This window comes from Felis catus, chromosome B4 (genome assembly GCF_018350175.1).
Source record: "Felis catus isolate Fca126 chromosome B4, F.catus_Fca126_mat1.0, whole genome shotgun sequence".
Classification (NCBI taxonomy): domain Eukaryota; kingdom Metazoa; phylum Chordata; class Mammalia; order Carnivora; family Felidae; genus Felis; species Felis catus.
The window spans coordinates 132,792,832-132,811,732 of NC_058374.1; the positions used below are offsets into that span (position 1 = coordinate 132,792,832).

General features: G+C 56.6%; 1 protein-coding gene across 3 annotated transcripts in view; it reads left to right on the forward strand.

Moving 5' to 3' along the window:
• Positions 1-13,102, forward strand: part of TAB1 (TGF-beta activated kinase 1 (MAP3K7) binding protein 1) — a 32,664-nt gene extending 19,562 nt beyond the window's left edge. Inside the window, exons 4-11 of one of the 3 annotated variants that reach the window (XM_003989272.6) lie at positions 1,487-1,573; positions 2,115-2,253; positions 3,059-3,172; positions 3,766-3,877; positions 6,031-6,175; positions 7,740-7,962; positions 9,013-9,175; positions 11,284-13,102. In XM_003989272.6, the coding sequence (XP_003989321.1) occupies positions 1,487-1,573; positions 2,115-2,253; positions 3,059-3,172; positions 3,766-3,877; positions 6,031-6,175; positions 7,740-7,962; positions 9,013-9,175; positions 11,284-11,491 (1,191 nt within the window). In that variant the 3' untranslated portion in view covers positions 11,492-13,102. Of the gene's footprint in view, positions 1-1,486; positions 1,574-2,114; positions 2,254-3,058; positions 3,173-3,765; positions 3,878-6,030; positions 6,176-7,739; positions 7,963-8,150; positions 8,988-9,012; positions 9,176-11,283 lie in introns of those variants that run through there. The other 2 variants (XM_006934053.5, XM_045062388.1) reach the window with 2 other exon arrangements.
• The last annotated feature ends 5,799 nt before the right edge of the window (positions 13,103-18,901 follow it).

An 18,901-nucleotide genomic window follows, 5' to 3' on the forward strand; every position in this document is an offset into this window, starting at 1 on the left:
TGGGATATTGAATTAAGATTACGTAGATTATAACCTGATGACACGGGGTCAGCAGGTAGCTCCCTCAGCATCCAAGCACATGTCCCCTCTGGGGATGTGAGACCCGTGGGGGCTGTTTTGATTGAAGGCACAGTCTCAGTACCGCCCCAGAAAGGAGGTAGTGTCACAGATTTATTATTACTTACAGATCCCGAAGCAAGGGGGCGCCCCTGGCCTGGGGAGGAGGACAGTCCTCCCTCCTGAGTCCAGAGCCAGCGGGAGATAAAGAGCAGGGTAGCAAGCACCTATTACTTCCAGGTTGGTCGCGGTGGAGCTCACTACTTTTTGTAGCCTTAATTCTAAGTGGTTATTTTAAAAGGTGCTGCCAGGAGCAGCGACGCGGGAACTTACGGCGGGAATCCTAAGCTCAGACCCTTATCTTGGTGTCCGGACTCTGGTTACGAGCAGGGTTATCACACTGTCAGACGCCGAGGCAGCAACTCAGAAAGACAAAGTTGTTTTATGAGAACAGGGGCTCCCCGCCTTCCCAGAGCGCAGGACCGGGCAGCCGGCCAGCTGCGGTCCTTCCCCTTGACCTGCAGGGTGGGCTGTGGAGGAGATGCTCCTGGGGGAGGGGCGTTAGGGATGCAGCCTCAGACCCACGGGTGCAGTGGGCGGGGGCTGAGCTCGGGCGGAAACAGGGTAACCGAGGGCGATCCCGTTCCTCCAGGTGAGGCTCGGGGGCTCAGTCTCCGGTGGCTGCCGGCACCGCTGGGCCCTGCTCCTCGCGGGTGCTCATTGGCCGGTTCTGGTGTCTGTGGGCCGTTCTGGAGCTCTTGTTCCTGGCACCTCTTGTTGGAAGCTCGTCCAGAGGCACTTACTTTAAGACGAGAAGGATGGATTCCTGTTCCTCGAAAACTGTTCTCGGCCGTTTTCCAGCATCAGCACCTGGGCCAGAGGCCTCCGTGGCCTCAGGGCCCCGCGCCAGTGACTCTGGCTGCACCCTCCCCCCCTCAAAGGCAGCCATGTGACCGGCGTCGAGGGACTGGCAGGACGTAGTAGCGATACTAGGTGGCACTGATCTAGACTTACCCTGAGCCGGGGTTTGGGGACACAGGGTGGATTGTCTCCGTCACCTTCAGAGTAGCGCTTGCCTCCCATGTGGACGAGGAGGTGGAGACTGCCCAGCGGGCGGGTGGGGGACGTGGGCTTCACCCCCGGTGACCGGATTCCCAGCCTTGCTGGTAACTCCTGCGCCGCCTCCTGCCTCTCTGGTCTCCACGGTGCCACCTTAGCAGCGACCAGCCCCGTGGAGCTGATGTCTCTGCCGGAGGTTGCTCTCTAGGAGACGTAGCCTTGCAGAGCCCCCTGTGAAGCCCGCATCACGTGACCACCTGCAGTTAATACAGAGTTTGTCACTATTAATAGGACGCATTTCAGTATTTGGTGACGGTGATATTTTGAACTGGCCTGTGCCCTGACACCCCTCCCTGTCCTCTGCCTCCAGGCCTTTGATGTGGTGGAGAGGAGCTTCCTGGAGTCCATCGATGACGCATTGGCTGAGAAGGCCAGCCTCCAGTCCCAGCTGCCAGAGGTAATCCCCCGGCCTGCTCCCCGGCGGGGGGGGTGGGGGGGGGAGCACACCCGCCAAGGCCTGGCTTTGCTAGGAGCAAGGACTTACCTTCCATGTCACTGTCAGGCCACTGACACGACTGGGCCAGAGCAGCAGGATTCAGGGGACTGAGTGACAGACTCATTCCTGCCTGAGGGACTGGGGGACGATGCGTTCGCAGGGGCCCTTGCAAGAGGCCTCCCTGGCCCATGCCGGCAGCTTCACTCCGGCCCAGCGTGGGGCGGGCAGTGAAGAATATGAGGAAAGGCCCTTCCGGTTCAGTCCCCGACCTCACCCTGTGCATAGCCTCGTCACCCACCCGCTCACATCAGCCACCGGCACTTTCAGAACTGACGGCACAAGTCGGGCCATGTCTGGCTTTCCCGCAAGAAGCCTGCCTGGGGCTACAGTGCGGCTTCATCCTGGCCCGGACCTCAGATCCTTGCCTTCGAAGGGAGGGGGTGGCTGGTGAGATGGTCTCCGAGGACCCGGCCTGCTCTGACCCCCTGATGACGGCCTGTAGGGTGTCCCTCAGCACCAGCTGCTTCCTCAGTACCAGAAGATCCTCGAAAGACTCAAGGCACTGGAGAGGGAGATTTCGGGAGGAGCCATGGCTGTTGTGGCGGTCCTTCTCAACAACAGGCTCTATGTCGCCAATGTCGGTGAGCCGCCTACCCGTCCCCGGGCGGGGAGTGCTGGGCAAGAGGTAGCCTCAAGGTCTGTGTGTTCTTTGGACTGTCCGCTTCCCAGACACGTCAGCCCTCCAGCCCGCGTCTCCTGAGACTGTTGGGTATGTCTCCCTGTTTCTCCGCAGGAGCGTCCCAGTCCCAGCCCGGGGAGCTGGAGGTACCAGCTAGGAGGCAGGCGTCCCGGCTTTAGTCCCCGCCCTGCCCCAACTGACTCTGGGCGAGTTGCGCCCCCTCTCTGGGTCGCCTCAGTGGCTTCCTCTTCAGGAAGAGGTTGCCTGGCTCTAGAACACCCACTCGGCATCCCACAAAGGGCGGCGAGACGGGCTGGGTGAGGGCCCACAGGGACATTTGGATTTCATTGTGGACAGAATTAAAAAATGTAAAAAGATAAGCACGTAGCGAACCCCCGTGTGCCCATACCCCGGCCACAGCGATCACCTCCTTGGGGCCAGTCTCATTTCCTCTGCAGCCCTTTGTCCCCACAAACCCCAGACATCATGTCGTTTTCTCTTTGTAGATATTTCAGTATGTCTCCCTAGAGAAAAGGTCTCTTACTAAAATCCCAATCATCCTAAGATGACACTGGAAAAGTTTAACCTAATTCCTTAATATCATCAGCACGCCCTGACTGGTGACTCACCCCAGTGGTCTAAGCCTATTTTCTTTGCTCGTTTCAAGGATTTCCTTGTGTGAGATGCCTGACTTTTCTCTCTCTGCTCAACGTGTCCTGCCCCTCGCTGCACCCAGACTTTGCTCAGCCGCTCCAATTCCGCTGCAGGTACAAACCGTGCCCTTTTATGCAAATCCACGGTGGACGGGCTGCAGGTGACCCAGCTGAATGTGGACCACACCACGGAGAACGAGGACGAGCTCTTCCGCCTCTCTCAGCTGGGTGAGCGAGGGTCGGGCCGACCCCTCCGCGGCTCCCCCTGCGTCCTCTTCCGGTGTCCACGTAGAGAGAGGCGTGAAGGGCTTGCTTGGGCCGTAACCTTGGGGGTGGATCCCAGCTCTGCCCCTTACTAGCTGGTGATACGCAGAATTTCCTAAGTTTTCTGTGCCTCAGTTTCCCCATCTGTGTAATGAGAATCATAGTAACACCTGTCTTGGGGCGTTGTGAGGGTCGAGAGTCCGTATGTGTAAAGTGTTCGCGAGAGTAGTGAACGTGCGGTAGGTACTGTGACCGGTGGAGACTAAAAGGCCAGAGAAGTCCCAGGATTGCAGCCACCTCGGCCTAGCTGCCCCTCCCCCCAACTTCCCGGGGAGCTCTGCAGCCCAGGCCGCTGAGTGAGGGGGCGTTCTGATGGGGCTGGGCTCTGGGGACCCCGGGGCGCTTCGGGGTAGCCGCCCTCCAGGGCGTCCTGGCGTGACTTCATTCTCTGTTCGCTGGGTCTTCGTTGCCTTGTTTTTGTGGCTGTGTCTGGATCCCCTTGTTTGAGTTTCTCATGACGGACAGGATCTGGGATCCTGTTGTCCTCCCTCTGGCAGGTTTGGATGCAGGAAAGATCAAGCAAGTGGGGGTCATCTGTGGGCAGGAGAGCACCAGGCGCATCGGGGATTACAAGGTCAAGTACGGCTACACTGACATCGACCTACTGAGGTAGGTGGCCCATCCAGCTGCCCCCTGTCTGTTTGTAAGGCCAGAGGGCCTGGGCAAAAGCAGACTTTAGGCTCTAGGGACAAAAGGTAGTTTGAGGTAATTCAGAGCCCAAGAAGACCTTTCTTCCTCCCAGCGATGTTGGCGTGTGGCCCTAAACCCAACGAACCAGGAGTTGGGGTTCTAGCGTAGGGTAGCAAGCACCTATTACTTTCAAGGTGGTTGGGGTGGAGGTCACTGCTTTTGGAAGCCTTAATTCTAAGTGGTTATTTTAAAAGGTGCTGCCAGGAGCAGCAAAGCGGGAACTTACGGTGGGAATCCTAAGCTCAGGCCATTATCTTGGTGTCCGGACTCTGGTTACGAGCAGGGTTATCACACTGGGTCATGTTGGGGAGCTGGGTCAAAGCCAAGCGTGGCGACCAGTGCCACAGGGCCTGACACAAGAGGCCAGCGTTGGCACGAGCTGCCTGGTGTGGATAGGGACGGACCAAAGACCTGCTGGTCAGTGCTGTCCGTGGCTGGGGCCGGGGCAGAGGTGTGAGACAAATTGCACACAGCCCTCGGAGGACACTGCCCTTGTGGGTGCCACCCAGTGCTCGTAGCAGCAGATGGGCCGTGATGATGACCGTGGGCCTTCATTGTACCAAGCCTGTGCCCAGCTCTTTACGTGCGTTCTTACTCAGTCCCTACTCAGGTCTTGTGAGCTTGTTGTCCCAAAGCTGTGTTCTTGTGAGGAAATGGTAGTCTGCCTGGTCACAGGGCTAGCAGGGGGCTGAGGCAGGACTCGAACCCAGGCCTCCTGAATCCAGAGCAACATCCTTAACATTGACTGGGAAAATAGGCTTGTGTGTGGGTTGCCATCGCAGTATTTGATGGGGGAGCCATGGGGGAATCATACCAAACACCCTGGCGTCAGAGCCAGGCTCGTCGTGGCCCAGAAAGCAGGAATTAAAACTCCTTACTCTCACCAAATTTAGACAATTGAGTTTGGAAACTTTTGTCTCTGATTTGTGGGGTTCTGTTTGCTTAGGAGTTCTGTTTGCTTAATTGGAAGGTACACATGTAGTTTAGAACAATTCAAATAGCGCCAAGGGTATACACAATGAAAAGTAAGTTTTCCTCCCGCCGCAAGGCTGGACTCCTTCCCCAGATGCTGCTGGTTTCTTGTGTATCGTGTCCACGTGCACATGTGCGTGTGTGTGTGTGTGCGTGTGCGTGTGTGTGCGTGTGCATGGACGGGGCAAGCATCCTTTTTAATGTTTATTTTTGAGAGAGAGCGAGCATGAGCAGGGCAGGAGCGGAGAGAGAGGGAGACACAGAATCGGAAGCAGGCTCCAGGCTCTGAGCGGTCAGCACAGAGCCCGACGCGGGGCTCGAACTCACAGACCGTGAGATCATGACCTGAGCCGAAGTCGGACGCTCTACTGACTGAGCCACCCAGGCGCCCCGAAAGCATCCTTTTTAAAGCACCCACAAGTGCTGGCATCTGCTTTCCAGAGTGCCACACCTCACTTATTCCCTGACGGGTGCCGCTCCTCTGTCCCTGAGGGCAGGGTGTGGGCTGCGGAGTCCCAGAGTGTGGCTGCATCAGCGCTCACCTCACCGGCCCCTACTCACGGGCTCCCAGTACGTTTCCAGACTTTGCTCCTCTGAGTGCTGTTGCCGGGAACCCTTCCGCTTGGCTCCGTGCGCACACGCACGTGTTAGAGTTCTGTGACATTCGCTGACTCTGCCAGCGCCTCCGTTAAGGGTCCCAGTGCGGGGGGGACGCGTACGTGGCATCTGAGTCGGCTTGGATAACTTGTTCTGGAAGAGCCCAGGAGGAGTGGGCTTCTGAAAGTGATCCACCCCCTCTCGCCGTCCTCACTGCCACTGCACAGGCTCTGTGGACAGGAGATGTCGACCAGGGTTGGGAGTGGGTGCCCGACCTTCGCTGTCCTGACCCAGCTGCCCCACTCGCTTCCTGGCCCTCAGAGCTTTCCTTTAAGACACCCTCAGGAGACAGGTCTGTTTTCCTGGTTTTCTCTTTCCTGTTTCTTTTCCTCTTGTCAGATGTGCGTTTTAGTTTACATTCTGGGTAGATTCTGGCCCTTAGCAGAAAAATGTCCTCTGGGGGCCCTTCTGAGCACGGCTCTCCCCCAACCCTCTTCCTACAGTGCCGCCAAGTCCAAGCCTATCATTGCAGAACCCGAGATCCACGGTGCACAGCCCCTGGAGGGGGTGACCGGCTTCCTGGTGCTGATGTCGGAGGGGCTGTACAAGGCCCTGGAGGCAGCCCACGGGCCTGGGCAGGCCAACCAGGTGAGCCGGGCCTGGGCAGAGCCCTGCCAGCCGGCCCGCAGGGTGGCAAGCTCCCCCGGGGGCCCAGCCAGCCCTTCTGCTTGGCTCCAAAGTGCTTCGGGACCCAGAGCTCTAGCTCTCGAATGCCAGCCCTGGACAGCTTCTCTGCATTCAAAGCCGGGGGGAGAAAAGGCTCAGAGCTCCAAGAACACCCATCCCACCCAAAGCTGTGCTTGTTCTGGGCTTGAAGCAGGGTCAGTCCCCACGGCGCTGAGCACAGCCGGAAGGGAAGAGGGAGAGAAGGAAGCGAATGTCCTTGGGCAAATTGTTGTGAAGTCTGTCTAGGAAGGGCCCTGGACGGAGGACGAGAGCCCAGAGGGGTGTGGTCTGTGCCTCAGCCTCCCTCGGCCCCCTCCCCTCCCTCCCCTTCCCTCCCCTCTGAGCTGTGCCCCCAGATTATAGTTTGCTTCTCATCTCCGAGATGGGGTGATAACACCTAGCTTTTGGGGATTGTGTTGAGGGCCAGGTGTGATAGGTTCCCCAGCCAGCGGGAGCTGCTTATTTTCGCTGCACTTGGAACACACGTGTCAGATAGTTGTCACTAAAGCATGGCTTTGAGACAGTCACTTCAGGATGGTTTTGCAGGGAGGCTGCCTTTACCTGACCTTGGATAGTAAATTCAGGCTGTGTTTCTCCTTCCATTTGTAATTCCTGTAGGAAGGTAACCTTTTCTACTTTGTCCTTTCTAATTAAAAATCACGCGGAAAACTTATGCCTGTCTCCTGATAACCCGTGTTCAAGATCTTTCACCTGTTTTATCTTATCGTCCCTGCCACTAGCCTTGTAACACAGGAGGCAGGGGCTCACTGACACATTGAGGTAAGGAACTTGGGGCTCACAGAGTTCAGGGTCTTGCCTGAAGTGACAGCGACAGAGCCGAGCCCACCCCGGATGGGGCTCAGTCACTTCCTGTGACCTGCCCCAGCCCCCCTACTTTACTTCTAAGAGATTCTGGCCAGCCATCCCGTAGAGGAGTTTGTGTTTGTGATCTTACTGTCAGTGTGATTTTTTAGTTTTGGTTTTTGCCATAGAATTATCTAGTGGCTTTTGCTGGGTTCTAGAAAAAACTGGATAGTGGATTTCTCTGAGGACAGGGCCCATCTTCACTCTGTATTCCCACTTTCTAGTATAAACGGCATATCGTAGTCTACAGTAAGTTCCAGGAAAGGAAGCTTAGTAATAACGACAATTCATTCGGCACTTTTTGGTGGTCTCCAGAATGTCCTCCCATCCATTGTGTTTTTTAATTCCCTTAATAACGTAGCGAGGTGGACATTAGCCCCCATTGTTTTGGTGTGGAGGCCAATACTCGGAGAAATCACAAGGTCACACCTTTACTAATGAGAAAGTTCCAGAAGAATTATCCTGAATACCTTGAAAAGCTCGGCTTACAGGCTTGACTGGTGGTGACTTCCTTCACCTGTTTGGCTGATGCCCCGTAAGCATCCTGATTAGGCTCTGGAGTTGTGGCCCACAGTCCAGGGGCCCCACCCCACTCCTCACCAGGTTCACCCCCCTCCTCCAGGAGATCGCCGCCATGATCGACACTGAGTTCGCCAAGCAGACTTCCCTGGATGCGGTGGCCCAGGCTGTGGTGGACCGGGTGAAGCGCATCCACGGTGACACCTTTGCCAGTGGCGGGGAGCGTGCCAAGTTCTGCCCCAGGCACGAGGACATGACCTTGCTGGTGAGGAACTTCGGCTACCCACTAGGCGAGATGAGCCAGCCCGCAGCGTCCCCGGCCCCAGGTATGCGCACAGCATGGACAGGAGGCCGTGGGAGGAAGCCGGCCGGGGCTGTGGGGGGCTTTGCTGCCGGCAGTGGACACGGAGCCAGGGGCCTGGCCTGGCTACAATCCGGGCTCTCTGCCTTTAAGCCTCTCCGAGCTGAGTTCAGCTTTTTTTTTTTCCCTTTTGCCCGTGAATGTGGATTATAGCACCTGCCCACCTACCTCCTAAAGACCTGAGTGTGTGGACAAGCACTTTGCCAAGCCTCGAAGCCACATAACAGGGGTGACGGCTGCCACTGGTGTGTGCCTGGCACTCTACCCATGTAGTTCCTTTAGTCCCTAAAACCCTAGAGACAGATGGCATCCCTTCTACTGAAGAACTGAGGTTCTAGAAGGAAGAGACAGAGGCGAGGTCAGGCCTGTGGTCAGAGGGTACCCCGAAACCTGGCTCTGACCCTGGATAGTGTCGGGGGTGGGGCCAGACGCTTTCTTTTCTGCCTTTGTAATTCCGCAGTCGGCTTGCTCGGGAAGAGGGGCGATGGTTCTTTTTTGTGTCTCTCCCAGTGCTGCTCAGTGTCACGACCATCGGTTCCTAGGGGCTGCGCTTCCTTTTCTTTTTTCAAACGAGCCAGCCTTAGCGCGCAGGCAGCACAGATGGATTTGTTCTCCCACGGACACTGGGGTTACTGGAGTTTTCTCTAGCTTGTTGTTATTGCAACCATATTTTCATTGGGCCGACCTCAGCCTACCCCTTGGCTGAAAGCGTCGTGGGAAGCCAGGCAGTAACCCTTTCCTTGAGCCTGCTCGGCACTCACTCTTCCCGCTTTGAGCAGCGGCCGTGCTTTGTTGCCGAGAGGATCTCCCTGCCCGCCTAGAAGAGTCTGCCGTGAGACAGACGTCCCTTCGCTGTCCCAAGGGGCAGAGGACCATGCCTCCCTCCTCGGCACCTCAGACGCTGTCCCTGTTAGGCCCTGCAGTAGCCCTGTTCCCACCACCCCAGGGACCACCCCCCCCCCCCCCCCAGCTGCTGCCTGCAGCCCACTGCTCTCTCTCTCTCTCTCTCCCTGAGCTACAGGAGGCCGCGTGTATCCCGTGTCCGTGCCGTACTCCAGCGCCCAGAGCACCAGCAAGACCAGCGTGACCCTCTCCCTCGTCATGCCCTCCCAGGGCCAGCTGGTCAATGGGGCCCACAGCGCCTCCACCCTGGATGAGGCCACCCCCACCCTCACCAAGTAAGCCCTCACCTCACCCCGGGCACCCTCGGGCCCACCTCCCGGGAGGACCCTCGGACCTGGACACGAACGGCCGTGGGGCCGAGTCCCGGCCGAGCCACGTTGGGTGGGGTGCGCTAGTGCCCCGTCCCTCTCAAATTCCCCGGCCCCTTCCTCAGGCTTCCCCCAGATGTAGAGGCCGGAGGACGCAGCCCTGCGGGTTCCCACAGCTCACTGAAGCCGGGCCTAGGAGGGGTGGAGGTTCAGGGGCAGAGCAGATGAGGGGGGCTGGGAGGAGACGGGCCGCCAATGCAGGCAGCCCGCTGGTCGTGTTTTCCTGTGGGTCCCACAGATTAGTTTTCACTTATGGGAAGGTTCTGTTCTTTTCTCGTTTCTCATCTTTGCCCGTCTTGAAGCACGCGATGCAGGTCTGCCTCCCCGGTGGCGTCGTGCTTGGGGGACATTGTCTGGCCTGTCCCGGCTTGCTGCTTGCCAGAGCCGGTGCTCTGACTGAAGTGTCTCATTTTAGCTTTAAAGGGAGTTGTCTAGTTGAAAGCAGGGGGAGCGGTGGAGGCAGCGGGAGGCCGGGAGCCCAGGAGTGAGTGGGCTGGCCCCTCCTCACCCCAGACCTGCCTCACAGGTCTGGTGTCCCTCCCCCCCCCTCTACTTCCGTGGAATGTCCACCCCCCCACCCCTCACCCCGCCAGGGGACCCAGGGCTCCGGTTTCCACATTCCAGCCCGGCACAGAATAACAGGGATGCCACAGCCAGCCCACTCGGAGGATGTGGCCAATCGGAAAGGCCCTTTGGGAGGGAGTGGCCACTGCCTCCCAGGGGGCCTTCTCATCTCCCTGCCCCCACGTGCCTGGGCTCCCACCCCTGTGCGCCCAGGGGTCCTGCTGGGCTGCTGAGCGGCAGGCATCGCAGTGCGTTGGAGCGCCCCCCCCCCCCCTGCAGGGTGAGCGGTGCCCACAGAGGCAGAGTGTGATAGCAGTGGTCACAGGGCAGGCGGGAGAGCCAGCCATCCTTCCGCACCTCTGACTCCTCGGGGCCCTGCATCTGAGCACTAGTCAGGGCCCACTGTGGGCAGGCTGGTGCTGGGGGCTGGGCAGTGCTGGGAGTGTGCAGGAGGGCGGGTGGGCAGGTGATACCCGGCTGTTAGGCGTTCTGTAACGGGGGGGAGGGGGGGTGCCCAGGGAGCTCTGACAACAGGGGCCTGTCCCTACCCAGCCAGTGTGAGGGAGAGAAGGAGTGAGTGAGTTTTTTGGGAGAAGAATCCTTCCTGGCTGTGATCAGTGAGATCTGGAGAAGCTGGAATGGACCCCCTCTAGCTCAGTGCAGCTCTGAGGGTGGGAATGTCCCGTGTCCTATACGGGAGCCACTAGGGTGCATGGCCATCAAGCCCTTGAACCGGGTGATCCATTCTATTAAATTCTAGTTAACTTGACTTTTTTTTTTTAATGTTTATTTTTGAGAGAGAGAGAGAGAGACGGAGACACAGAGAGAGAGAGAGAGACACAGTGTGAGTGGGGGAGGGGCAGAGAGAGAAGGAGACACAGAATCTGAAGCAGGTTCCAGGCTCCGAGATGTCAGCACAGAGCCTGACGCGGGGCTCGAAGTCAGGAACCATGAGATAATGACCTGAGCCGAAATTGATGCTTAACTGACTGAGCCACCCAGTCGCCCCTTTAATGTTTACTTTTGAGAGAGAGACAGAGCACGAGTGGGGGAAGGGCAGAGAGAGGGAGAGAGGAAGACACAGAATCCAAAGAAGGTTCCAGGCTCCGAGATGTGAGCACAGAGCCTGATTGGGGCTTGAACTCATAAACCGTGAGATCAGGCCTGAGCCGAAGTCAGACCCGCAACCGACTGAGCCACCCAGGTGCCCCAAATTCTAGTTAACTTAAGTAGCCGCCTATAGCTAGAGCTTGGAAAAGACATTTGATTTTTTTTTTTTTTTTTTTTTTTTTTTTTTTTTTTTTTTTTTTTTTTTTTTTTTTTTTGTCAGTAGCTCCTAAGAACCTCTGGCTGGTCTGGCTCTTGTGGCCTGAGGGGCCGGCTGAGGCAGGGGCCTCTCTGTCGTAGGGTAAAAGCCAGGGTCCCTGACTGAGTCTCCCCTGTCCCCACAGCCAGAGCCCGACCCTGACCCTGCAGTCCACCAACACGCACACCCAGAGCAGCAGCTCCAGCTCAGACGGGGGCCTCTTCCGCTCCCGGCCTGCCCACTCGCTCCCGCCCGGGGAGGATGGCCGGGTCGAGCCCTATGTGGACTTTGCCGAGTTTTACCGTCTCTGGAGCGTGGACCATGGCGAGCAGAGTGTGATGACGGCGCCATAGCCCTGACCGCGGAATGTGGCCCACGCAGGACCTTGCATGGGGACAAGGGGGCCCAGCGCTGGGGCAGGATGGGCCTTTTCCTACCACTTGCCTGTGCCCGTGGGGGCCGGTGTGCCCGGTCCTGAGCCTACACCATACTCTCAGCCCACAGTGCTTGGTGCTGCAGAGAACATTCTCTGAGAGAGCACCAGTGCAGACTTGTCACCGCACAGAGGGCCGGAGGCCACTTCCTCGGGCAGACTCAGGACCACTGTGGTCTCAGAACACTGGCTCAGTGCAGGAACCGCGCTGGCCCGCAAGCCCGCCACTTGGGACGGAGCGTGGGGAGTTCTCCTGCGACCCTGCATGCCACGAGCCCGGCAGCCATGGCTTTCTCAAGGCCACCACCTTCCCCTGGAAGAGCCCGTGGCCACTGCGACTGCCCCCTCACCAGTGGGCGGTGTCCCCCCCCTTTCTTCTTCAGCCTCCGGCGTGGAACCCTGGTTGGCATCTGCACCTTCAAAGCCTGCCCCCGTCCCTGGGCCTGCCCGGGTGGTTTTTAGCGGCAAATGTTCGGGGAGACCAGGGGAAGCGCCGGGAGCCTGGGGTGGCCTGCACAGGGGCAGGTCCAGCGGAAAGGAACGAGAGGGAACTGATCCAACAGAAGCCCCCCAGAGGGGGCAGGATGCGCGCAGACCGAGCGGGGACGGTGGCCGCTCTCGTCAGGCCCCTCCAGGAACGGGGAGGCCCTGGGTCGGGGTGAGCTGGCTCTGCTGTCTCCCTTCCCGGGCCGAGGAAGGCCCCGGACCGGGGAGCTGCTAAAATTAGCCGGCTTTACCGCCAACGACAAGTTCTTTCGGCTGTAAGGAAAAAACAGGTCACGAGTCAGGCCTGGGGGCTCGTTTGAAAGAACAGTGGGGAACACTTCCAGAAGGGAAGAGGTTTTGGATACCAGCTGTCACGGGTGACCGAGGGCTTCAGAGACACGCACCGCTTTGACATACACTTGGGGACAGGAGCAGACCGGCCCAGGCCCTGAGACCGTATCACACGTGCTCTCTGCTGTCGGTGGGCAGAGGCCGCCGCCAGGGCTGTGGGCCGGGAGTGCCGCCCCCCGCTTGGGGAAGAGGAGGCAGGAGGCCCATAGCCCGCCTGACTCCCACAGTGGGTGATGGAGCCGCACTCAGACCTTTTCTCCGGGGTCTGAGGCCTCCCTGGGCCCCTCTGCCCCGCCCCGGCTCCCAGGCCCCTGGCCCATGACGCCCCAGACCCAGCTCACCAGGGGCCACCGCCACGTGCGGCCTCCAGGGTGCCCAGACTCCGGATGATCGGAGGCCAGTGCCGAGGCCCTGCTCGCTCTGCGGTGCTCCCCGCGGCCGAGCGGGGCCCAGGGTGCTGCGCTGGGGGGCGGGGGACAGTTTCCGAGGGGGCCGTGCCCGAGGAGGACCGGCGCCTCTTGGCGGGGACCCTGACCATGGAGCTGTGTCTGTTGCGCAGGTGACACAAGGGCTTGCGAACAAAGAACGTTCTTTTCTTGTCAGGTTCCTAGGAATGTCTCTGTGATGCTGTTTGGTTCTAGAAATAGAATCACTTTTTTACTGCAATAAAGGAAGGATAACTGGTGGTCTTGCACAACGTGCGTTCACAGTGCTTCGGGGGCGCCGGGCTGGCGCCGTCCGTAGAGCATCTGACTCTTGATTTCAGCTCAGGTCCTGATCCCAGGGCCGTGGGATCAAGCCCTGCATCAGGCCTCATGGTGAGCGTGGAGCCCGCTTGAGATTCTCTCTCCCCTGCTCCCTCCCTCTCTTTCTCTAAAAATAAAAATTAAAAAAAAAAAGTGCAGTTACTGAGGCCTCCCATCGCCGCGGCCTCGGGAGGTGGAGCCTCCCCGTCCCCGTCGGCAGCCGGAGGCCCCAGCTCGCTTGCTGGGCGGATGCGAGGCCCAGCCTTCTGGTGGGATCCAGCCTGCCAGCCTCACCGCCCAAGGGGAGAGCGCTAGGTTGTCCGGCATCCCTGTCCCCGCACATCTGGAGAGGGTGATAGTTCTCTAGGCCCTGTGGGCAGTGGTGTGGCCGACAGACCTGCAGGTCACTAGGACACTGCCCTCCCCCTGTCAGCAGTTTGTGGACATCCAGGGAGTTGCTCTGCTTTGTTTTGGTTTTGTTTGGGTGGAGGACTTTCCATAAATACTGGCCTCTTCCTGCTTTATAGGAATTAAGAACTTCCCCCTCTAACAAGAGCGTCTGCTTAGAAACAAAAGCAAAAGGTCAGGGTTTGGATGGTGGCGTCTGAGGCTCCCAGTGCCCCCGCCCCTCTGCCGGGAAGGGGCTCTGGGCCGAGAGCCTGCAGAACCGTCTTCCAGGCTCTCTCCCCCTCCTCGGCTTCTCCAGCTGTCCCTCGGGAGGCCCGTAGCACTGCTGGCCCCCGAGTCCTTCTGGAGGCCGGTGTCAGCCCAGCACCCTGAGAGGGAGGTGGTGTGTGTACCTTCTCTCAGAGCGACTGAGGCACAGACAGGTGGGCATAATCCCTGCCACAAGTGGCCCTAGCCAAGCCCTAGGCCCCTGGGTCTCTCGAAGCACCTGCTCCGTCCCAGGAGTGGGGGCAAGGCACTGCCCTCTGCCGGCTTTGTGTTCCCTGTTCCCCACCCTCGGTGTCATTCAGTCCACTTGAGCCTGCCTGCTGGGGCCGAAAGGGGCACCGGGTCAGCCTCCTGGTTCCCTTTGGTGGATTAAGCCATGAAGCAGAGAGGGGTAGCTGAGGAATTTTAGGATTTCAGAAACGGCAAGGGTCAGTTCCGGGAGGAGAACCAGGGCAGCCAGGCAAAGCTGCGAGGCCACAGGCCCACGCTGATGCACAAGGCAGGCAGACGGCCAAGGCCGGCGCTGGGCCAAGCCAGCAGGGCCCCCCCTCCCTCCAGCCTTGACCTTTAACCATCCCCCCACCACCTCACTGGGGAGAGCACTGTTTCCCTGGGGCCTGGATCAAATAGAACCAGAGAAAGCCCAGCCACCGCCTGTGTCCACCTGTCCCTTGAAGACATCTGGTCCCCTCACAGGACAGAACTGAGGCTTGTTTGAGGCTCTGGCCTGGATCAGACCAGAAGAGCTAGGCCTTCGCGAGCTGCCGTCCATCCCGGGACCCGAAGCAGGTGAGCAGGCAGTGGGGACACCTGGCAACACCAGGAGCTCCGTGGACTGTCTTGGGCCATCCTCGCTAGGATTTGTTCTCCTGTTTCCAGCCTTCATCTGGTCCCTCGAGTTCTCACCGACTGGCCCTGCAGCTGGACCGCAGAGCCAACTCCACGATGCATCTTTTGGCGGGGGATCCCACCGCTGCTGACGCTGGTAGTGACACCTGTCGGGGGCCACTCGGGCTGCCGGAACGTCCTAGGGAAAAGCACCTGATCGGGCTCTTTACACGGCTGGCTCCTTCCTGTCATTCAGACCTCAGCTCAAATGCTGCCTCCTGACAGAGGCCTGCCCTGGTCCCATGCCAGCCACATCCTGCCACATCTCCCTGTTTAATCCGCTTCACAGAAACTCTTGACGTTCTAGCTTGTTTACCTGTGTTGTCTCTCTCACCCACGAAAATGTCCATGCTGTGAGAGGGGGAACTTTGTCTACCTTATTCCGTTGGGTCCGAGCCCCAAGGTCAGTGCCAGCCACATAGGAGCCCCTCACATGTATGTTAAATGAGTTTGGGATGACCTGCGTGACCTTGGACAAGTTCCTTGCTCATGCTGAGCCTCTGTTTCCTCGTCTGTAATATGAGGATCCAACCGACTTCTTCATAAGATCGCCTGACATGCTGAGTCGCCAAAGCTATGAGAAGTGAGAATGGCCCTTCCCTGCAAATGTGGAAATGGACTGCGCTGTGTTACAAGAGCGTTAGCCGAGATTGCTGCCCCTTTCCCCCCACTCCCCGCCCCCCACGATAAAGTCGTATAATGAGGGCTCTACCTGGGGCTTCCCAGGTAGCAGGGGGTCCTCCAGCCTCCCCTAGGAACCCAGACATTGGGGACTGGGTCTGTGACTCTTGCCTCTTCTCAGCCAAAGCCCAGAGGGAGGCCATCAGCTGGGCTCCTGAACATTTCTTCCAACAAGGGCATCTTTCATGGTTTTGCCTTCTGGGCCCCCTATTTTGAAACCAAACAAGAACACAGATCACTGCCAAACCAGACAGGCTCGGCATGAGCACGCGCTTTGTTCCCACGCAGAGGTGATGTCAGCCCAGAGCAAAGACGGGCACTTGACATTTCCATGAGCCTGGGCGGCCTCCTCCAGGACAGACACAGTGTCTGGCAGCCGGCTTTGAAGAATAGTGACACGAGTTCACAGACTCCATTCCTGCCTTTGAGACCCTCAGGGAGGTCAGAGGACAGCAGGCCGTGTGGGTCAGTTGTGAGGTCTGGCACCTTGCCTTTGTTCCTCCCAGGTCACATAGTGGGCCAGGGCAGGGACAGGGTGGGCCTCAGAGCCCCAGACTGTTTCCACACCTTCCGTGATCAAGCTCCCATGCTTGTCACCTCAGCAGAGTCATCCTGTGGTCCAGACAGGGCTGAGCTCAAGAACCTTCCATAGCTCCCGCCTTCTGCTTCCCGGCACCTGCCGGGAGTGTGTGGAGCGTAGGCTTCGTTCCTCCCTCTCTCTCCCCCAGCCCTGAGGCCCCCCTCGGCCCCCTCCACCCTAGACTCTCCCTCAGTCACCTCACGGGCAGTGTCTAAGAAGTGTCAGATGAACGTGGAAGGATAGATGAATTGCCTAGGGAAGAGCTTCTGGAATTTTTTTTACAGGAAACACTGTTACCTTATAGAAAACTGCTCCCACCCCAGTACCCCCAGAGCTTGGGGGTTTCTAACAAATTAGATGTCTCAATTTATTTTGAATATCTAGGTGAATTCTGCAGTCAAATTCATAATATCAAAAAAATTTTTTTACTACAACAGCAACTTTTTTTTTTTTTTCCCAAAAATAGCATTTAAAATTATTTATTGGGGCACCTGGGTGGCTCCGTCGGTTGAGCGTCTGACTTCAGCTCAGGTCATGAGCTCACTGTTTGTGAGTTCGAGCTCTGCATCAGGCTCTGTGCTGACAGGTCGGAGCCCGGAGCCTGCTTCGGATTCTGTCTCGTCTCTCTCTGCTCCTCCCCCACTTGCGCTCTGTCTCTCTCAACGATAAATAAATAAACATTTAAAAAAAAAATTGGAAAGGGATCTTCTTGATCTCCCATTTAAAAAAGTAATACTAATAAAAATAAATAAAAAGACAAGAAGAAGCAGCCGTTAGCATGTGACTCAGCAATTCCAGGAAATGAAAACAATACAACCACGCAGAAAGTATACACAAATGTCCGCTGCAGCGTTACTCAAGTAGCTACGGCAGAAACAACCCAGTCATCCGTCAGCAGATGATGGCACCCACGTGGTGGCATACCCATGCGACAGGGTGGTAGTCAACCATAAAAAGGACTGAGGTTCTGACACCTGCTCCAACACGGATGAGCCCGGAGGACATTCTGCTCAGTGAGAGGTGGCGATCCTAAAAGGTCACCTACTGTATTATTCCTTTTAAATGAGGTGTCTAGAGTAGGCAAATCCAGAGACAGGAAGCAGGTTAGTGGTTGTCAGGGGCTGGGGGAGAGGAGAATGGTGAGTGATTATTTAACAGGCATGTTTTTCTAGGGGATGAGAAAGTCGAAATCTGGACAGAGGTGGGGGTGGCCCAACACTGTGACTTTGCTAAGTGCCACTTGGAACTGTATACTTTAAAATGGCTTGGGGCGCCTGGATGGCTCAGGCAGTTAAGCAACTGACTTCGGCTCAGGTCGTGATCTCACGGTTCGTGGGTTTGAGCCCCACGTCGGGCTCTGTGCTGACAGCTCAGAGCCTGGAGCTTGCTTCGGATTCTGGGTCTCCCTCTCTCTCTGCCCCTTCCCCGCTCACACACTCTCTCTCTCTCCCAAAAATAAATAAACATTAAAAAATAAAATAAAATAAAATAAAATAAAATAAAATGGTTAATTGTATATTATGTGAACTTCACCTCAATTAGAAATAAATAAGAGGACCAGCCAAGTCTTCTGAGCTCTAGGCGGCTCCTCCAGGCTGGGAAAGCACCTGGATTAATCTGGTAGGTTAAGCATCCAGCAGGAAGACAATGCAAGTCAGACATGCCATGTTGGATTCTCCAGGGGCTCACATTTTAAAAAGTGAAACGAAACAAATGTTGTTTTAATGCTATAGTTTCTTGAACCCAGGACAGCCCAAACATTATCATTTTGACGTGTACTCAACATAAATGTCACTAATAAGATCTCTCCTCCGTATTAAGTCTTTGAAATACAGGTGTATTTTGCGGCGCCTGGGTGGCTCAGTCGGTTAAGCGTCCGACTCCCGATCTTGGCTCAGGTCATGATCTCGGTTCGTGAGTTTGAGCCCCACATTGGACTCCACACTGTCTGTGCGGAGTCTGCTTGGATTCTCTCTCTCCTCCCCTGCTCACATGCACTTTTTCGCTCACAAAATAAATTTTAAAAAAGAAAGGAAAGAGAGAAAGAAAGAAGAAAGAAATACAGGTGTATTTCAGCACACAGAACATCTAAAATGCAGTCAGCTGCGTTCCAGAAAGAAAGAAAGAAAGAGAAAGAAAGAAGGAAAGAAAGAAAGAAAAGGAAAGGAAAGAAAAGAAAAAAAAGAAAAAAAAGAAAAATACAGGTGTATTTCAGCACACAGAACATCTAAATGCAGTCAGCCACGTTCCAGAAAGAAAGAAAGAAAGAAAGAAAGAAAGAAAGAAAGAAAGAAAGAAAGAAAAAGAAAGAAGGAAAGAAAAGAAAAGAAAAGAAAGAAATACAGGTGTATTTCAGCACACAGAACATCTAAGTGCAGTCAGCCACGTTCCAGAACTCCATAGCCGCTCGTGGCTCAAGCTCAGCCCCACTGGATGGTGCAGCTGTTGGGTGTGTCACTGGAGTCTCAGGACATAATCTTGCAAAGTATGAGCGGTTCAAATTTAGTGGGTGTTGAATCTATGAATTAAAAAATAAATCGGCTCTAATCCTATTTAGGATGCATCTGAACAATCGCCTTAGAAATAAGCCCCAAGTTAAACATACAATTACAGCAATTCCGTACCTGGGTACACACCCAACACAAGCAAGCGAGAACGAGAACGGGAGCAGATACTCGTGCACGAAGCAGCGTCATTCACAATAGCGAAAAGGTGAAAACAGCCTCTGAGGCCCGTGGATGAATGAATGACTGGAAAAGCAAAACGTGGTGTGTACGTACAATAGGGTACTATTCAGCCTTAAAAAGGAAGGAAATTCTGGGGCGCCTGACTGTCTCAGTCAGGGGAGCGTGCGACTCTTGATCTTGGAGTCAGAGTCGTGGGTTTGAGCCCCACGTTGGGGGTAGAGTTTCCTTGGGGGATA